We start from the raw sequence: 17,655 nt of genomic DNA on the forward strand, positions 1-17,655 counted from the left end.
GAAGATCTATAAAAAGAAGTATATATGGAATTACCTCCTGGATGTATTATGCAAACTAAAGATGTAAACAAGTATGTAAAGTGAGGATGTCCCTATATGGTTTGAAGCAGTCCCCGAGGGTGTGGTTTGGAAGGTTCAACAATTGTATGAAATCTATCGGATAAAGCAAAGCAACTCAAATCATACTCTCTCCCAGAAATCTAACAAGGAAACAATCACAACTCTTTTTGCGTATGTTGATGATATGATAGTAAGTGGGAATTATCTAGAAGAAAATAAATCATTGCAAATTCATCTTGCCGGAGAGTTTGAAATGAAAGATCTTGGCTACTTAAAATATTTTCTTGGTATTGAAGTGTCAAGATCGAAGGAAGGAATTTTTCTATCTCAATGGAAATATGTTTTAGACTTGTTGAAGGAAACTGTTATGACAACATGTAGTCTAGTCAGTACTCCCTTGGAAGAAATTCTAAAACTGGGAACACATTCAGATCAAGTCCCTGCTAACAAGTAACGTTATCAGAGACTAGTCGGGAGGTTAATGTATCTTGCACATACCATACCAAATTTAACTTATGTACTAAGTGTGGTTAGTCAATTTATGCATTCTCCAAGTGAAGAACATATGAATGACGTCAACCATATCCTACACTACTTGAAATCATCTCCAAGGAAAGGAATTTTATTTAAAAAGGGAGGCGACTTGAAAATTAAAGGTTATACCAATACCGATTGGGCTGGGTCAATAGAGGACCGACGATCTACATCTGGATACTTTACATTTGTAGGTGGAAATTTGGTCACTTGGAGAAGTAAGAAACAAGATGTGGTGGCTAAATCGTCAGTTAAAGCCGAATACAGGGGAAAGGCCAAGGCAATATGTGAATTATTATGGATCAAGAATTTGATACAAGAACTACAAATTGAGCGCACAAGTCATATGAAATTATACCGTGATAGTAAGGCAGCATGTGATATTGCCCACAACCCAGTCCAACATGATAGAACTAAACATGTTGAGGTTGATAAACACTTTATCAAGGAAAAGCTAGAAGCAAGAATCATTGAAGTTCCTCATGCTCGGTCTCAAGATCAGTTTGTCAATGTGCTAACCAAGGCAGTGTCTTACCAAGCTTTTAACAATTGTTTCGACAAGTTGGGCATGAGTGATATCTATGCACCAACTTGAGGAGAGATGTTGAGATCTTTTCCCGTATACAGAAAGATATTCTTTCTTTATTTTTAAAAATCTTGTAATCCCTGTAATTGTGCAATAACTATAATCTCTCTCAATCCTTACGTGTATAGATTATTACAATTTGTAAATCGGCTATTTAAGTAAAACGATGTGAATAGCAATACACACAAAAATTGAAATCTTATTTCTTACTCATGGAAGGGCAATAGTGACAAATTTGGTCCGGATTGGTTTTGCCTTAAAGAGAAATTACTGCTCTGAAATTTTTCGCTCAGAAGAGATGAAATACGACATCTGATCTTCGCCGACCGTAGTTCATAAAATTCCGGCGGGTGTACTTCGTTGACGATTAAATTTCGTTAAGGGGAAGTTTGAATCCGTGTTTCACCTTTCTGGACTTGGACTTGACTTGCAAGTTCTTAATTACGAGACTTTTGTATATTGACTTTTCTTTGTATCTGACTTTCCATCGTTTACGATTGGTTATAAAACACCACTCCACGATCTCTCAAATTCTCATCCTTTCTTTCAGAAATGGTGGCCATTAGTGGGAAGAGCATTCTAGTCATCATCCTTACCGGGTTAGTGGTCGCGTTCTTTCCGCCTTTTACCTTGGGTCAGAACTGTGGATGCTCCGACGACCTTTGCTGTAGCCGGTGGGGCTACTGCGGCACCGGCGAGGATTACTGCGGCGTCGGCTGCCAAGCAGGTCCCTGCAACACTCCGCCAAGCACCAACGACGTGGTCGTCTCCGATATCGTCACCGATAACTTCTTTAACGGGATCATTAACCAAGCCGGCTCAGATTGTGTGGGAAAGAGCTTCTACTCTCGTTCGGCGTTCCTCGACTCCCTCAACTCTTACAATCGCTTCGGAAGGGTGGGTACCATCGACGACTCCAAGCGTGAGATAGCTGCCTTCTTCGCCCATGTCACACACGAGACCGGACGTAAGTTGGAACCAATCTAATGCTTCATAATTCTCTTACTGAGTTCTCTCCAGATCAAATGAAATGATGCCTCTGATGAATGTTTGAACAGATTTTTGCTACATAGAAGAGATTGACGGTCCTTCGAAGGACTACTGCGACGAGAGCAATACCCAGTATCCTTGTGCTGCCGGAAAAGGGTATTATGGCCGCGGACCGATCCAACTTTCATGGAACTACAACTACGGACCTGCAGGAGAGAGCATTGGATTCGACGGTCTCAATGCGCCGGAAACGGTGGCTAACGACGTAGTGGTTTCATTCAAGACAGCTCTGTGGTATTGGATGAATAACTGTCATACTCTGATAACCACTGGCCAAGGATTTGGAGCCACAATCCGAGCCATCAATGGCCAACTGGAATGCGATGGTGCAAACCCTGCAACTGTCAACGCACGCGTTAACTATTACAAGAGTTACTGCGATCAACTGGGTGTCTCTCCTGGTGACAACCTTACATGTTAAATGGCCTAAGTACTTTTTCCTTGTAGTGTCAATGAATAAAATTACAGTTTATAGTATTTGATGCCTTGTTATAAAACTTGGAGTATTAGTTCATCAGACACCAGTAAACTAGGATGGTAATTCTGAAGTCTGTCCTGTCCAACCGAACAATCTTGTAGCTGTCTAAACGTCACCTCTTTTCACACTCTGTTAAACCATCTCTGGTGGTTCCTGAACAGTTGCAAGGTCCAGTCCGCAGACCGAACATGTTTCTCTCTCTCTCTCTCTCTGTTAATTTTCGTTAGTTGAAACTAAAGATCTGTCTCAATTGCAACAGTAAAACCCATTTCGACATTATGGACCGGTTGGTGTGTTGAGACTTGGCTCTCATAGGGCCTCTGTAACTGATTGAATTTGACCTCTACAGGCAGCTCTTCCAGTTTCTTTCAACTCAAATTCATGAGGTCCGAACGGGTTCCAATGAGGGCAGGTGTTTCCATCTTCAGTTTTAGATAAGATGTCTCAGCGATGGCGTGAGCTTCCTATTTCATTTTAATGGGCGTTTTAATGGCTTCATGCTTAAGTCTCCACAGAGGCACCTATTGCTAGTGTGGATTTCTTCGATTCCATGAGAAGGGTCCTTTTGAGGTACAACCCCTGCCAATGAATTGTGAATTTCACTTATGATATAATTAATATTGTGTTAAAATATTTTTTTTAGATTTAATAAAAAATTAAAATAAATTAAATAAAAATAAATTAATAAAATTAAATAATATAACATAAAAATGTATAATAAAATCCTAAAATTTTATAAATTATATAAAAAAAAACTATACACCATCTGTGGGAGGATTTGAGGGTGGTTGACTCTGAGTCTACAACTGATAAAAGAACCATTGCATCTTTATCTTATGCTCGTGCTTAGACTCAACACGACGGTCAACCTCCTCAGTCTGACATTGTACATTTCTCAATTGCTCCTGAGTTTGGGACAACATCTCTTTAGTTTTCTGCAACTCCTCCTTCATATGTGCGGTTGATTGAAACGAAGATAGTGGGGCCAACCTTACTATAGACAATTGAGCTAAACCTAACCCCTTAACATACCCAAACCTAGCTTCACGACCCGAAGTACAATGGTACTCCCATTAACTTGCTCACCATCCTCTTGTGCCTCTCGTACCAACAGTTGCATCTCCTCTTATATAAAATAACATAAGATAGTTATATTTACTTTTTATTAAAATAAAATATATTATTTATAATAAAGATACATTTTATAATAAATTTGATATTATAATTATACTCACATATTGTTCTCCAGATCTATCAATCCACTTGTATTGAGACTAATTAGTAATGTGAAATTGCTCAATATCAAAACAATTTGAACCCTACACATTTACAAGGACACACGTATGTAAATATATTACATTAGTAGTATATTTGAAAGAAAATATACTCTAAGTTAAATACACACCATCTCCTCTCTAATATGCACAAAAGACTCAAGCCTAAAAATAATTGAGATTTTAAAACACAACCCCTAGAAATCTAATCACTTGGAACCTCTTCCCCTGAAACACATTCATGCATAGCCATTGCTAGTTCTCAAGGGAAACCCTTTATAAGGAGTGGAGAATGTCGTGGGGTACCCTCTATGCTCTCTATACCAAGTGTGGATAACAGTCTGATACTATTGAAATGCAACATCCAATATAGAGTGCATGACAAGTTGTGTTGCTGCCTCACTATTCATATCAACATCAAACTTCTTCTATAACACAAGATTATCAAACTTAACATTGTAAGCTACAAAAAAAGGAAAATTTAATTGAGTAATTTGTAGTATTTACCTCAATATAGGGATACACACAAGCTAACTGAGTTTTGGTATAGGCTTTAAACTTTTCCTCCTTCACCTCCATATGAGCCCTCAAGATATGATCCATCCAGTGAGTGAAAAGTGGACTATAGGATGTCGATGCCTTCCTATGAAAGTCTCTAAACTCCACTAGGATCCTCTTATCGAGGTCTCTCATCATATCATAAACTCTAGATCCATTGCTTGGGCCTATAGTAATTTATGTTTTGTGTATATAGATACACACAAGCTAAGTAAGTTTCGGTGTAGGCTTTGAACTTTTCCATCTTCACCTCCATATGAGCCTTGTTGGAAGATGAACTCAAGCCCACACGACCAAGGAAGGCCACATATCCAAGGAGAAATCCTACACGTCCAAGACAGGTGGCATCATGGTAAATAAGAAGACTTCTCATAAATATGGCATAAGGATGTAATTAGTCAAGGAGGAACATGTCTACTCATGCCTTTTCTTAAGTAAAGATTGTAGCCCTAAGGGCATTATGGACAATGTAACATCTTCTCAAAAACTATAAACAAAAGCCCTTGGCTTGGGGTAGAGAATTCAACCTCTCTCCTCTTCTCTTAATTTGTCCAAACTCTCTCTTAGCTTAAAGGTTCTCTCTCTCTCTCTCTCTCTCTCTCTCTCTCTCTCTCTCTCTCTCTCTCTCTCTCTCTCTCTCTCTCTCTCTCTCTCTCTCTCTCTTCCTTTCTCTCTTCCTTTCTCTCTTCTCTTCTCTTCTTCTTTTCTTCTCCTCTCCCTCTCTTACTTTGCTCGAGATTTGTTGAAAATTAGGATTTCATGATATATAATCACAATAGAAGAGGATTAAGAGGTGAAAAGAAGAAGAAGAGTTGTGGAGAGAAGGTTTTAGCAGGAAAAGAGGAAGAGTGACGACTTTGGAGAAAAAAAGGAGGAAGATTAGGGTAATGGACTTGTGCAAACCCTCCCCCTTAAGTTGTATTTATAGCTATCAAAAGTACTAATATTATAAGAATACCCATCACCCTAATAAGAGTGAATAAGAGACATAAATCATAAACTAATTACATCAATGCCATCTTTATGATATGACTCTTTATTTACCATCATGTCATCACTGTGAGAGCTATGGGTCTTCTCCTTAATCTGTGGGCATGAGCCCATCTTCCACACACTTGGACGTGTGGGCCTTCCTTAGTCGTATGGGCTTGGGCCCATCTTTCAACACTCCCCCTCAAGCTAGGAGTGAGGGATACAAGAGACTTAGCTGGCATAATATAAGAGAGATTAAAATCACTCCTACCCGTAAGACATTGTTTCATACTCCAGTCAAATGGTCATATTCAAAAATATTTTTCCCTCAATTTCACAGGCATAAAAGTATCCCTATTGTGGGGCACAAAGTCTACCCACTTTCTCAGGGTAGCTAAAAAAAACACCTTTTGGGTGAATAATAGACTTGACTCACGCTGGATATTGGGCACACTCCTATCCTCTATAGGAAGTGGGTCTATAGGCATTTCTCAGAAGTGTAGTAATAAACTCCTCTATCACGGTGTCCCAACATAGGGCAACAATTGTCAAATGGTAGGAATAAAAATGCCAAATAAGGGGGTAAAAGGTAATCACCGAAAGATAATATTTTGGGGTCATCATGTGCTTTCTTCTTCATCACAATGACTAATGCCGACAACAATCAACAACTGAGAAGTCATTCAATAATAATGTCTCAATCAGAGAGACACAATATCAACAACTAAAATAGGCTTGGGCCTGGGCCCAAATAACACAAACTAAATAGGTAGGTAGTAAAAGTCCTTAAGATCAATAAGGAGACATAAGATAATTTTTGGCAAGTCCGTCCTTGAAGAAGGAAGTTGTGCAACAAGTAATAAGCTGAGCATAATCCAAGGTAATAATCAAGCCAGAGTCAAAACAGTAGCAGATAGCATATAGTGGCTTTGACAGTGAGTGAATGAGTCAACTCGAGTAATGGACTGCCAATAATAAGTTGATCCTAGTGTTGTTTTATAATTAATAAATCAAACAATCTCCAATATGCTCATCCTTCATACTTCTCTTACTATTCGCCCCTCAAGCTAGGAGAAAATGTTAATGATATTTGCAAGCTCTAGTGTTAATCCACCTCTTGTATGATCAAGTAAAACAAGTCTAGTATCAACAACTTCACTAGCCCAAATATTGTAAACCAAATAACTCAAGCCAAGCCAAATATCTCAATCTTTTCTTAAATTTTTTAGGCAAGGATACCAAATCAAATTATTTTTAATATTTCAAAATACCAACAAAATCTCATAAAATTTGTTGCTTGAAATTTTTATTAAATAAGGTAGTTTTCTCCTTCAATTGGTGCCAACTTAGTAATCAAAGAAGACACATTTCCTTGCCTTTTTTTAAAAAAAAAGATTTAGGCAAAGCAATCTTTGACCAATAAATCAAGAAAAGTTTATGAAAATAAGATGATCTTCTAAAGATTCTTTCTAGATATTATTAGTTAACACATAGAAACTTTCCAAGGGTAGATCATGAGATATTTTTCTGATATTTTTTTTATTAATAACAGCGACACAAAAATTTAAGCAAAAAAATCGGCTTAAATCCAGATCTTCGCATGCAACAGTATACCAACATGACCTTTGATTCTTCTAATGCGAACATTTCCTTAAATATAGATCAGATTGGTATAAATGTTTTTCCTTTTGAAACTAGACATAAATACCTTTCAACCAAATATAAATTCTCTTCATAAAATATACTCCTTTTGATATAAATAATCTGATAGATTTTGGACTATTAATCTCGATGAACTGAGTACTCTTTCTTCTTTGATCGGCATGTCCATTGACTCTTCCGAGATTGATATCACCATCTAAAAAACTCATAATAAGAATTGGTCTAATAGGTAAGAAAATGGACTTAAAAATATTTCTTTTGATATATAATTAACTATATAAAGTCGCATTCTTGATGGCATAAAATGGCTAAAAAATTGAAGCTTTTTGTTGCTGCACGAAACTTTTTTTTTTTACCTTTTTTGATTTAGATATTGATTTATTTTTCTAGAAAAATCTGATTTCAATGATTATTTTTTAGTTGATAACTAGATTCAAATATCTTTCCAACGGTATATAATTTTCTATATGAAACATATGGAAAGAGAGTAAAACATCCAATGAAATATAGAATTTGAGAAATAAGACTTGAGGGAAAATGAGAAACTCCTCTTTTTTTCTTTTTATTTTTCTTCTTCCTCCCTTTTTTTTCCATATTTTTCTCCATCTTCTTCACCTTCTACATCTCAGATAATGGCCCGCTCTGATACCATGTTGAAACTTAGGATTCCATGACGTATAATCATAGTAAAAGAGGATTAATGGGTGAGAAGAAGATGAAGAGTTATAGAGATAAGGTTTTAGGAGGAGAAGAGGAAGAGTGACGAATTTGAAGAAAAGTGGAGGAAGATTAGGGTAATGGACTTGTCCAAACCCTCCACCTTAAGTTGCATTTATAGATATCATAAGTAGTAATATTACAAGAATATCTTTCACCATAGTAAGAGTGAATAAGAGACATAAATCATAAACTAATTAAATCAATGCCATCTTTATCAGATGACTCTTTATTTACCATCATGCCACCACTGTGTGGGCCTGTGGGGCTTCTCTTTAGTATGTGGGCTCGAGCCCATCTTTCACACTCTAGGATGTGTAGGTCTTCCTTGGTTATGTGGGTTTGGGCCCATCTTCGCACAAGGTTCTAATAATGGGATCCTAAATTCAATATAGTATCAAAGCTAGGAAAGATCTGAGATGAAAAAGGAGACAAAATAAAATCACCAATAGATAACTTAATTTATTTTATTTATTTTAAATGAAAATTTCTAGTAGTTGATAAATAGTAAATATAGTTTCAAAAGTACTAAATTAAATAATAATAATTATTTTTTAATTATATATAACTTATTTATTTGAATTGATTAGTAATTTTTATTAAGAAGTTCAAGTAAATGACACATGAAACCATATGAAAAAGTGTTTGCTATAGAAAGATTTTGTATTTGATGTAAGTTCATTGAGTAGAAATTTAAGATTACAACAAGTTATATAGGAGGAGACTTGTGTGAAATTAGAAAATCAACAAAATAGATAACAAAAAATCTTCTCTTAAGTTAGGAAACTAAATTTAAATTGTTCATCTTATCTTGTAGTGAGAAGAGCTAGAACTAGAGTTCTAGTTGGTGTATTCCTTGTTCGAAAATAAAATAGAGGGAGTTGTGTTGGTTTTAAGATTTCTATTGAGGTACTTTAGATGATAATAAATAAGTAAATTACTAATAATGTATATTACGTATGTCTTGCAGCTCAAAAACCCCAAAAGGAGATTTTTGGTCGTATATCCATCTGACCGGATGTGATCTCATCGCATGCCCCATATAAAAGACATCTCATGCCAGAAAACAAGATATCCGAATGGCCTAGTAGCACCGTCTGATTGGACAAGAGAGAGAGAGAGAAGAGGCTTTCTTGAAGATTGTTCAATCAAATATTAGCCAAAACAAAAAGAGAGTAAAAGAGTAAAATGAGAAAAGAAGTTGACCACTTAAGTAGGAGAACTGAAGTCTTGATGGCTTGAACTCCCAAAGGTTTTTTTGCACTTTCATTTAACCAAGTTTCCACCTACCATTCTACGATATCTAAAGGTGGATTTATGATTACCAGGGAAACCAAACTAGTTTGCATCTGCAAAAACTTCAATGTTAGTATAACTAGCACTTGTCGAGTAGTACTTGTCCTAGGTGTTAGGAATTAGATGCCCTAATTCCAAACTAACAAGAGTAATAATAATAATCGCGGAAGAAAGGAAAAACAAGCAAGAGAACAAACAAGATTTATACAGGTTTGCCTCAAGGTAAGATTGTGTCTTGTCTTCCACCGTTGTAGTAATCCGTTGTACAGATGAAATAGTTTACAAGAGAAATAGCACACACTTACAGGTGTTTTTTTCTCTAACCTCTCTCGGCCGCAACTGATGCTCTTCGAATGATAAAACCCTAATATCGGAGCCCCAAAATATAAAGAGAAAATTAGGGCAACCGTGATACAAGTTAACACTAGGCTCTTTTTAGATAGCAAAAGATCCCTTTCCAACACAAGCCAATGAAATTGTTGAGGTTGATGTATAAACTTTCTAATAACATCAGTAACAAATGATATATCGGGGCTTGTAATAACAAGATAGAAAAATTTGCCATCTAAGCATTGAAATCTACTGACATCTACTTCTTAACATGTCCTTGAACTTAATTTAATACTTGGATCCATATGAGTATCAATTGGCATACACCCAAGTATACTGGTTTCTTCCAACATATCTAATACATACTTTCTTTAAGACAAGATTATGTCATGTGTGGATTGAGGGACTTCTATCCCAAGGAAATAGTTGAGCAAACCCAAGTCTTTTGTTTTGAATACCATACTTACATTTTCTTTTGCCTTCTGAATGCCACTGATGTCATCTCGTATTATAATAATATCTTCTACTTATACAACCATAAGAATCCTGCCTTGGTTTATTTTCTTGAAGAACACACCGAATCTGAGTGCCACTTGACTTAGTTTGTCAAATCAAACATATAGTGACTATTGCAGTCCATAGATAGAATCTTTAAGCTTACATACCTTATCCCCCTCAACCACATATCCAAGTGGTTGCAACACATAAACTTGTTCATGTAAATCACCATTAAGAAATGCAATCTTGACATATAATTCATAAATTGACCATTGGAAGATGGCAATAAGGGAGATAAGGACATGTACCAAATTGAAAAGTTTCTTCATAATCAATGCTATATGACTGAGTGTAGCCCTTGGCAACCAGTCAAGCTTTACATTGAACAATTCTGCTATTAGGATTATGCTTTAAGATAAATACCCATTTGAAGCTAACTATATATATATATTCGGAGGAAGGAAAGCCAACTCCCAAGTCTTGTTTTCATACACGGTTGTCACCTCTTCCATCATGACAGTCCATCTAGGATCTCTATAAGCCTCTTCAAAATTCTTAGAACCGAAACAAAAGGAACTGCTAAAAAAAAAGAATAACAACTCAAAGAAAATTGATGAGTGGAAATAAAATGGGAAATAGGGTGAGAGGTAGATGGTTGTTTGTGAACACATGAGCGAGGTTGTTTGCAAAGAGCAATATGTTAAGTATCATATGGATGTTCAATCATAATAGGTGAAGGTGGTGATAGACTTACCTCTGGATCATCACTGGACTCCATGGGTAATGGTTCAACAAAACGGGAAGGATGCTCTAAAAGTGAATCTAAAGGCATCTCATCCAAGGACATAGGATGATCTAGCGGAAAAATAGGTCATGTTGAGTGATATACCAGAATAATACAATATGCCCTCAAAGAATGTGACATCAGTTGAGATGAATGTTTCATGAAGAGTAGGGATATAACAAACATAACTTTTTTTGTCTTTGGAATAGCTAAAAGATACACTTAACTGCTAATTGCTCAAGAATCAAATTTATTGTGACAGATAGATATTTTATGGACAAAACATATACTGCCAAATTTTTAAGCAGGTAAAGGAAAAAGAGCCACACTAGGAAATAATTTTGAACAAGAAGTTATTTCACTAAGAACACTAGAAGGCATGCAATTTATAATAAAAAAATATTTAAGGATAACATGTGGCCAATAAAACTTGGAAACATTCATGGATAACATAAATGTTTGGGCAACTCCTAACAAGTGTTTTTTTTTTCTTTAAGCCACACTTTTGTTAAGGGGTATAAACACAAGATGTTTGATGAACAATTCTCTTTTCCTTACAAAGAACTTGTAGTTGAGATAAGAGATACTCTTTGGCATTATAAGATCGAAAAACTTGTACTTTTGTATCAACTTAGGTGTGAACCATAGTATAATGGGATTAAAAAATGGATAAAACTCCTAATCATTATGTCATCAAATCAAGCCATGTAACACAAGAATAATCATCCACAAATATAATAAAATACTTGCATTGAATAATATTTGGAACATGAAATGGTCCCCAAACATCTGAATGTACTAATGAAACATGGCTTATGCTAACTTTATCAAGTCTAGGAGAAAAAACTGTTCTTTCTTGTTTACCCAACTCACAAAATTAACATGGTATACTTGTGAAAGATTTTAAAGAATGAAGAAGATAGTATAGTTTTAGCAAAGAGGTATGACTAAGGTGATCATGCCATTGTGTTGCCTGTTGATTTGATGGAACTGTTGCTGAAATTATATGATTGTTTAGGAAATAAAGACCTCCTCTCTCGTGTCCTCCACCAATCACCCGCTCTGTCTGGATGTCCTAAAAAATACAATGAGATAGAAAAAAATCACAAAAAAATTGAGTTTCTTTGTTAATTGACTAATGTACGTAAGACTTAAAGGAAACTAAGGAGAAAATAGGACATTGGAAAGAGATAACCAAGGAGTCAAGGTGGATTTACCCACCACTTGTACTTTTGGTTTGGGATCCATTATCATTGGAAACAAAACTGGTTCATTGTACAAGGAAAGAGAGAAGAAATTTTCCAATTTTACCAGTAAGTGCTAGCACATGAAAAAAAAAAAAGATATACTTGTAGTGGCAATTGTAGCACTAGGAGCAATAGTGGAAGAAGTCATCATACTTTTTAATTTATGCAAGAGATCATAGTCTTCCTTTGTTAAAGTCATCATATCTTGTAGATCATAGTCATCATTCTGTAGGGCTTTTTTTATTTGCTTCAAATGTAGTGTTAGGGGCTTGATTAGCCTTGAAAAATTCTGGTTTTCTATTTAGCTTCCAACACTTCTTTACCACAAGCTTATTGTGACCATAAAAAGTGTTTATTCTAGAGGAAGAGGCATAACCATTCCATGTTCAAGCAGTAGAATCACTATTACTTCCTTTTCCTCGCCACTACTTCTGCCTCCTTTTCCTGTGCCTCAGCTTTTACTATCACTCCCCCTGTTGAAGTAGAGAATCAAGTCATTTGGTCAAAATTTGGAGAATGGTTGTACAAATATCATCAAAAGAAGGTATGGTTGTGGAAGTAAAAACTGGTGACTTGGCCGCATTGCTTTTAATTGGTAAGACAAGTGACTATAACAAGGCCTTCTCTCTCTTTTTCAATATTGAGTGACATTATCTGTAAAATAAGATTGCCAAGTTTCCATTCTTGGAGAAATCGTATAAATTTAGCAATATAGTCATTAAGATTATCACTGTATTATGTCATATACATAGCCTGAAAATTTTCATCAAGCTTTTGAAGACTATATGTGGAATATAATTTGGGACAAGTTTCTCCGACTATCTCTAACCGTTCTTCCTTGCTATCAATGAGCCATGGTAGCGACTAGCACAGGTGCTACCACATCCGTGGTCCTTCAACACCTATGGCACCAGTAGCAGTGCGGCTGCATCCAGAACTCTCCTTTTCTTCAGGCATCGTTCTTCAACACCACCAAACTTGGGGGTGCTGCCAGTGTCGCGTCCAGCGAAGACACGACCACCACCCGTGGCGCTATCGCGGCCAACGACGATGAAGAAATTGGTCCAGATGATAAAGGCGTCGCTGGCGTGGCGGTTTTAGACACGATCGATTCGCTTTTTGGCGCATTAAGGGACTTTTCACTTTTCTGCTGCAGCTTTAGCCGAAGCTTCCTGTTCTTATTTAATTTTGTAATCCCGGTAGTAGACGGAGTAGATGTTTCGAGTCGCGGCACTGCTGAAGAAACCACAGCCGTTGGCACGCAGAGCGTGACGCTTTTCAGCGTCTGACAGTGGGTTCCATTCCATCCTGAATTCGCTTCAAGCTATCCTTCGAAGCCATATTTCCTCTTTTTTCCCTTTGGGTTTGGTTTCAGAATTGCAGAGGGGGGCTTTTTCCTTTGATCTTCGGTGTCATCTGGAAAGGAGGAAAGCTTCATCACCTAGTAGCATGATTAATGATCTGCCTATTGTCTTTGAGGTAGTAACAGACAGGGTAGCAGACAGAAAGCCACCCAATAATGAGGATCTGGAGCACTTGATGATGGAGTATGATCAGCTCCATAGAGTTTCCGTCAAGCCCGCTTGGCTGCGGCTTGTTGTTTTTTTTTCCCCGTTAATCCACCTCCGGCTTAGTTTTCCTCCGACCGAATCGAAGACGGACAATCAATAGATTTTTTTTTGTCATTCGAATGGCATCACGCACCACAACTTGAAGACCCACATATTGCAACGGCAGTTTGGCCAACAATCTTGGGGAAGCTATTTACACTCTTAAGATGGTGCAGCAGCAACAACAGCTGTTGCAACGAGTTCTTTGCCGTGTTTAGTAGTATAGTTTTTTTTTAATAAATAGTCCCACATGGATTAGTGAGTACAAATATCTTGAGTTTATTAGTTGAAAAATAAACTTTCTAATTTGGTTAATTATTTTGGGATAAGCATTGGATCCAATTTTACATGGTATCAGAGTATGTACTTATTATATGTGGGCCTCTACCTAAATTATTTATATGTAGAGTCACAAAAAAGGGAGAGAGTATTAAGGAATAGTCTCACATGGATTAGTGGTTTTATCAAAGATAACTTTTCGATGATTGGTTCTTATGTTGGTGGGACGGCTAATCACTTTTATGGATTTAAAGGTTTATATCATTAGTTCTGGTCAAATTCGTTGGTTCAAAAAAAAAAATATTAGGTTCAGGACTGTGTCAAATTCATTAGGTCTGATCCGGTTTAGTCTATAAGTGGCATGAAATACTCATTAGGAATAAAATTATTATTTTTGTTATCAGGGGAAATCGCATGAAGCGATTTGGCTCAAGGTCTCTCTTCTAATGTTAGCTTACTTGTTTGCATCTCATATCTTTCACATCTTCATCTCCAAAAGTTATACTCTCCTCCAGTGATTTTCCTTTAAGCTCACACTTGGTTAAACTTGTTTTTTTATTTTTTTCAGTTCTACCATTATAGTCTCCTATTTTTTTTATCATGGTGTTTATTTATATCCCCCATAATCTTTTTATTCATTACCATCTTCTTTTTGTACTCTTGTTTACCTTTTTAGTCTAACCCCTTGTCACGTTGCTTGGGTTGGTTTTTTGTTTATATGGGTCTTTTTTAAAATTCCTTTGAGATTTTTTTATTAGTGCTCTCAAGTTGGGTTTTTTTATTGTCGTCCTTCTTAACCCTGTTTAGTGATTATTATCATTATTTTGTGTTTCAAATTGGGATCACTACCATTATCTCCTAGCTTGAGGGGGGAGAATAGAATGAGAAATATGAGGGATAAGGCAAGTGATAAAATATACCATTAAGAATTCCATGTTTTGTGGTAATCAAATTTATGTGACCAGAATATCTAAGTACAATACGAAGAATTTTTTTCTTGAAGACCAAGGATTTGTTTCCTTACAATCTAAAATTATAAATTCCAGTTTGAGGGGGAGTGTTGAAGAACAAGTAAGGGAGAATTTTATATAACTCTCACAACAAAAAGTCTCGCATAACAACAATTCATATGGTGGAATCTGAGGAAGTCACACAGAAATATCTCAGTTAAAATGTGCTTTAGTTATTTCATTCTTCTACATATCTTTAATTTTTTTAATTATTCTTGAACTTTTCTTTAAGAGTTAGACTTTGGATGTAACTGGGACATGGGTGGGTAGTTTAATTGTCATCTAATTCTACTTATTTTCTCTATTATAAAGAGGGTTCATTATACTCAGTTACAATCAAGTCGATTAATTATTTCTCTATCCAGACTCGTTTGAGTATTTAACTATAGGGTTTTCAGCCATGCTTAACTAGGCTCTCAAAACCTTTTGAAAAGTTTGACTTGAACACATGACAAACTAAGGCAGCAATTAGCTAGGAGCACAAGTGTAGTGAATTAACACTCTTTTAACTCAGCAGCCTCTCTTAAGATTCATGCATGTGCTCTCACTTGCATGCATAATACCGACTAAGTATGACCAGAATTTTAATGAATGTATGGAAAGACATATAACAAGAACGGCTGCTGGATTAACCAATAAAAAAAACTCTTAGGGAGGCACTTAAGTGCTAAAATACATAGAAATTACACTTATGACTAGCAACATAGGGTAAAATCCTTTCTTCTTTAAGAGTATCAATTTGTGTGGCTTACACTGCACTTCTTTCACTCTAATTGTTGATGTTAAATAGATCATCCTAGTCAATTCTAACTTTTTCCCCCCTAATCTACTACAGATCAATTTCTCATTTCCAACCTCATCAAAATCCAAATAGCCCACCTTATTTGAACGTAGATGCAGATTATTATTTTTTTTATTGTTCTTGTTGTTCTTGTTGTTCTTGTTGTTCTTGCTGTTCTTGTTGTTCTTGTTGTGTTTTTTGGCTAGAAATCATATCTAAGCAAGCCTGGAACGGGTTATGGAGAAGCTAGATCGAGTCAGAATTGGTTTTACTGCATTCTAACTATTTTTTTTTTTTTTTCAGAAATGATTCATGACAGTGGCTGTCCGGGAGTCTGAGTATGCATTACAGTCAATAATCAATGGAGCCTATCTGCAATCTTCCTTCTGTAGACTAAGAGACTTGGGAGCAATTCAGTTAACGAAAAATCATGTCATCTTCTTGAATATATAAAAGTAAAAGATTTGATCAAACAATAGAAAGAATTTTTATTTTTTCATGTACAGCTTTTTGAATATACGCTTCCCGTATGAACATCCCTACAGAATTTCTCGACTTCCTTTAAGCTCCAATACTCTTCCTTGTGTACTCCGATCGTCCGCCGGAAACTCAATGGCCGGGGCCCTTAGGGCTGGGTCCGGAATCCAGTCGACTGAGCCAAGTATCGACGAACGATTTCGCCTTCTCGTAAACGAGAGGATAAGCGGCCAGATGATTCTGTTCCGCGTAGTCGTTACACAACAGCCTGGCCGCTTCCGCCCTCTCTCTCTCCATGATCGCAAAGCAGACAACCAAGACGATCACAACAGCGCACATCCCCCTGTAATTCATCTCCGCGACCTTCCCTCTTCTCGTCCTCGGAAGACTTCTATGTGCCGAACTTTTTCTGGGTTCGCGAGTGCTTGCAAGGAATCTCTGCAGCTGGGTTGAGGTGAGTGGTTGGTGTTCATATATGCAACAGTATTTATAGGCTGGCGATCCACTTAACTCCCTCCCAATTCAACTCGTCAGCTTGCGTAGGAAATTAGGATATTTGGAGGATTCGGGTGTTTCTTGTTGACCAAGGTCATTGATTCAGATTTTGAAAGCGTCGTGCAGGCTGAATTACGAGCATGGAATGGTATTTTATTCTCAGAAGAAAAAAAATGATTCTCCTGATTTGAATATGTAACCATGGAGAGACTGTCATGGCTTCAATTACCATTATAGAATCGCCACCATATACCAAAACGAGAAGAAGTCGACGAGCAGCGATGGGTGTCATAGACATTTAACAGGGAAATAATTAACATGTGTCTTAAACAGGGAAGTAGAGTAGAATCAACGGAGGTGATAACCAGAGTAGTCGAGTCCAAGGTTTGAAACTTTGAATTGACCGCGAAGGCGCTCATGCCTGGTCTTACGCTGAAATCAAATCAGAGAGAGTAGTTGCAGAAACAACGGAGGTGGCGGCTAATGAAACGCTGAGGATGAGGAGTTTATCCTTGACCTACGGCATCAGGTGTGGCTTCTTGCCACCATCCCCATGAGAACTGCAACTGTGACTAAGACGAGTAAAAGCCTCTCTGCTTGGATCAGGAAAACTATTGTGGGTGCACTTTCAACGATCTCTAAATCTTTCTGCCTGATGAATTCGTCAAACAAATTAATAAATTGGAGCTTCCTTCATTACTTCCAACCTGGTTAAATAAACAGTTCTTCTGACTTGGTCATTAAATTCAAGTCCAAGTGTTTAGGTTTTTATAAAGGATCAGAACGGTAAACGCGGAAGCAACAAATCCGAGAGGAATCTCTCGACGAAAAGACAGAAACAAGAAAAACAAAACAAAAATGAACAACGAAGAGAAAAACTGGCGAGCTAAAAAACGGGATAACTAACTCGAGTATTAATTTATTGATCGAAGAAGTCGTCCTGGGCTTGCTCCCCAA

General features: G+C 36.8%; 1 protein-coding gene across 1 annotated transcript; it reads left to right on the forward strand.

The window, feature by feature from the left end:
* Positions 1–1,732: 1,732 nt before the first annotated feature.
* LOC137963824 (endochitinase EP3-like) lies at positions 1,733–2,752 on the forward strand. Its single transcript, XM_068811031.1, has 2 exons — positions 1,733–2,147; positions 2,239–2,752. Exons 1-2 carry the CDS (start codon positions 1,733–1,735, stop codon positions 2,649–2,651), a joined length of 828 nt encoding a protein of 275 aa, XP_068667132.1. The 3' UTR covers positions 2,652–2,752.
* The last annotated feature ends 14,903 nt before the right edge of the window (positions 2,753–17,655 follow it).

This window comes from Aristolochia californica, unplaced genomic scaffold, assembly GCF_029961685.1.
Source record: "Aristolochia californica isolate CCGP_79_NKW_82.1479 unplaced genomic scaffold, dmAriCali1.0.hap1 SCAF_4, whole genome shotgun sequence".
In the NCBI taxonomy this organism is placed as follows: Eukaryota; Viridiplantae; Streptophyta; class Magnoliopsida; order Piperales; family Aristolochiaceae; genus Aristolochia; species Aristolochia californica.

Coding starts and splice junctions, on each gene's coding strand:
- LOC137963824 (XM_068811031.1), top strand. CDS start 1,733: ATGGTGGCCATTAGTGGGAAGAGCATTCTAGTCATCATCCTTACCGGG. Junction 2,148..2,238: donor TGTCACACACGAGACCGGAC/GTAAGTTGGAAC, acceptor ATGTTTGAACAG/ATTTTTGCTACATAGAAGAG.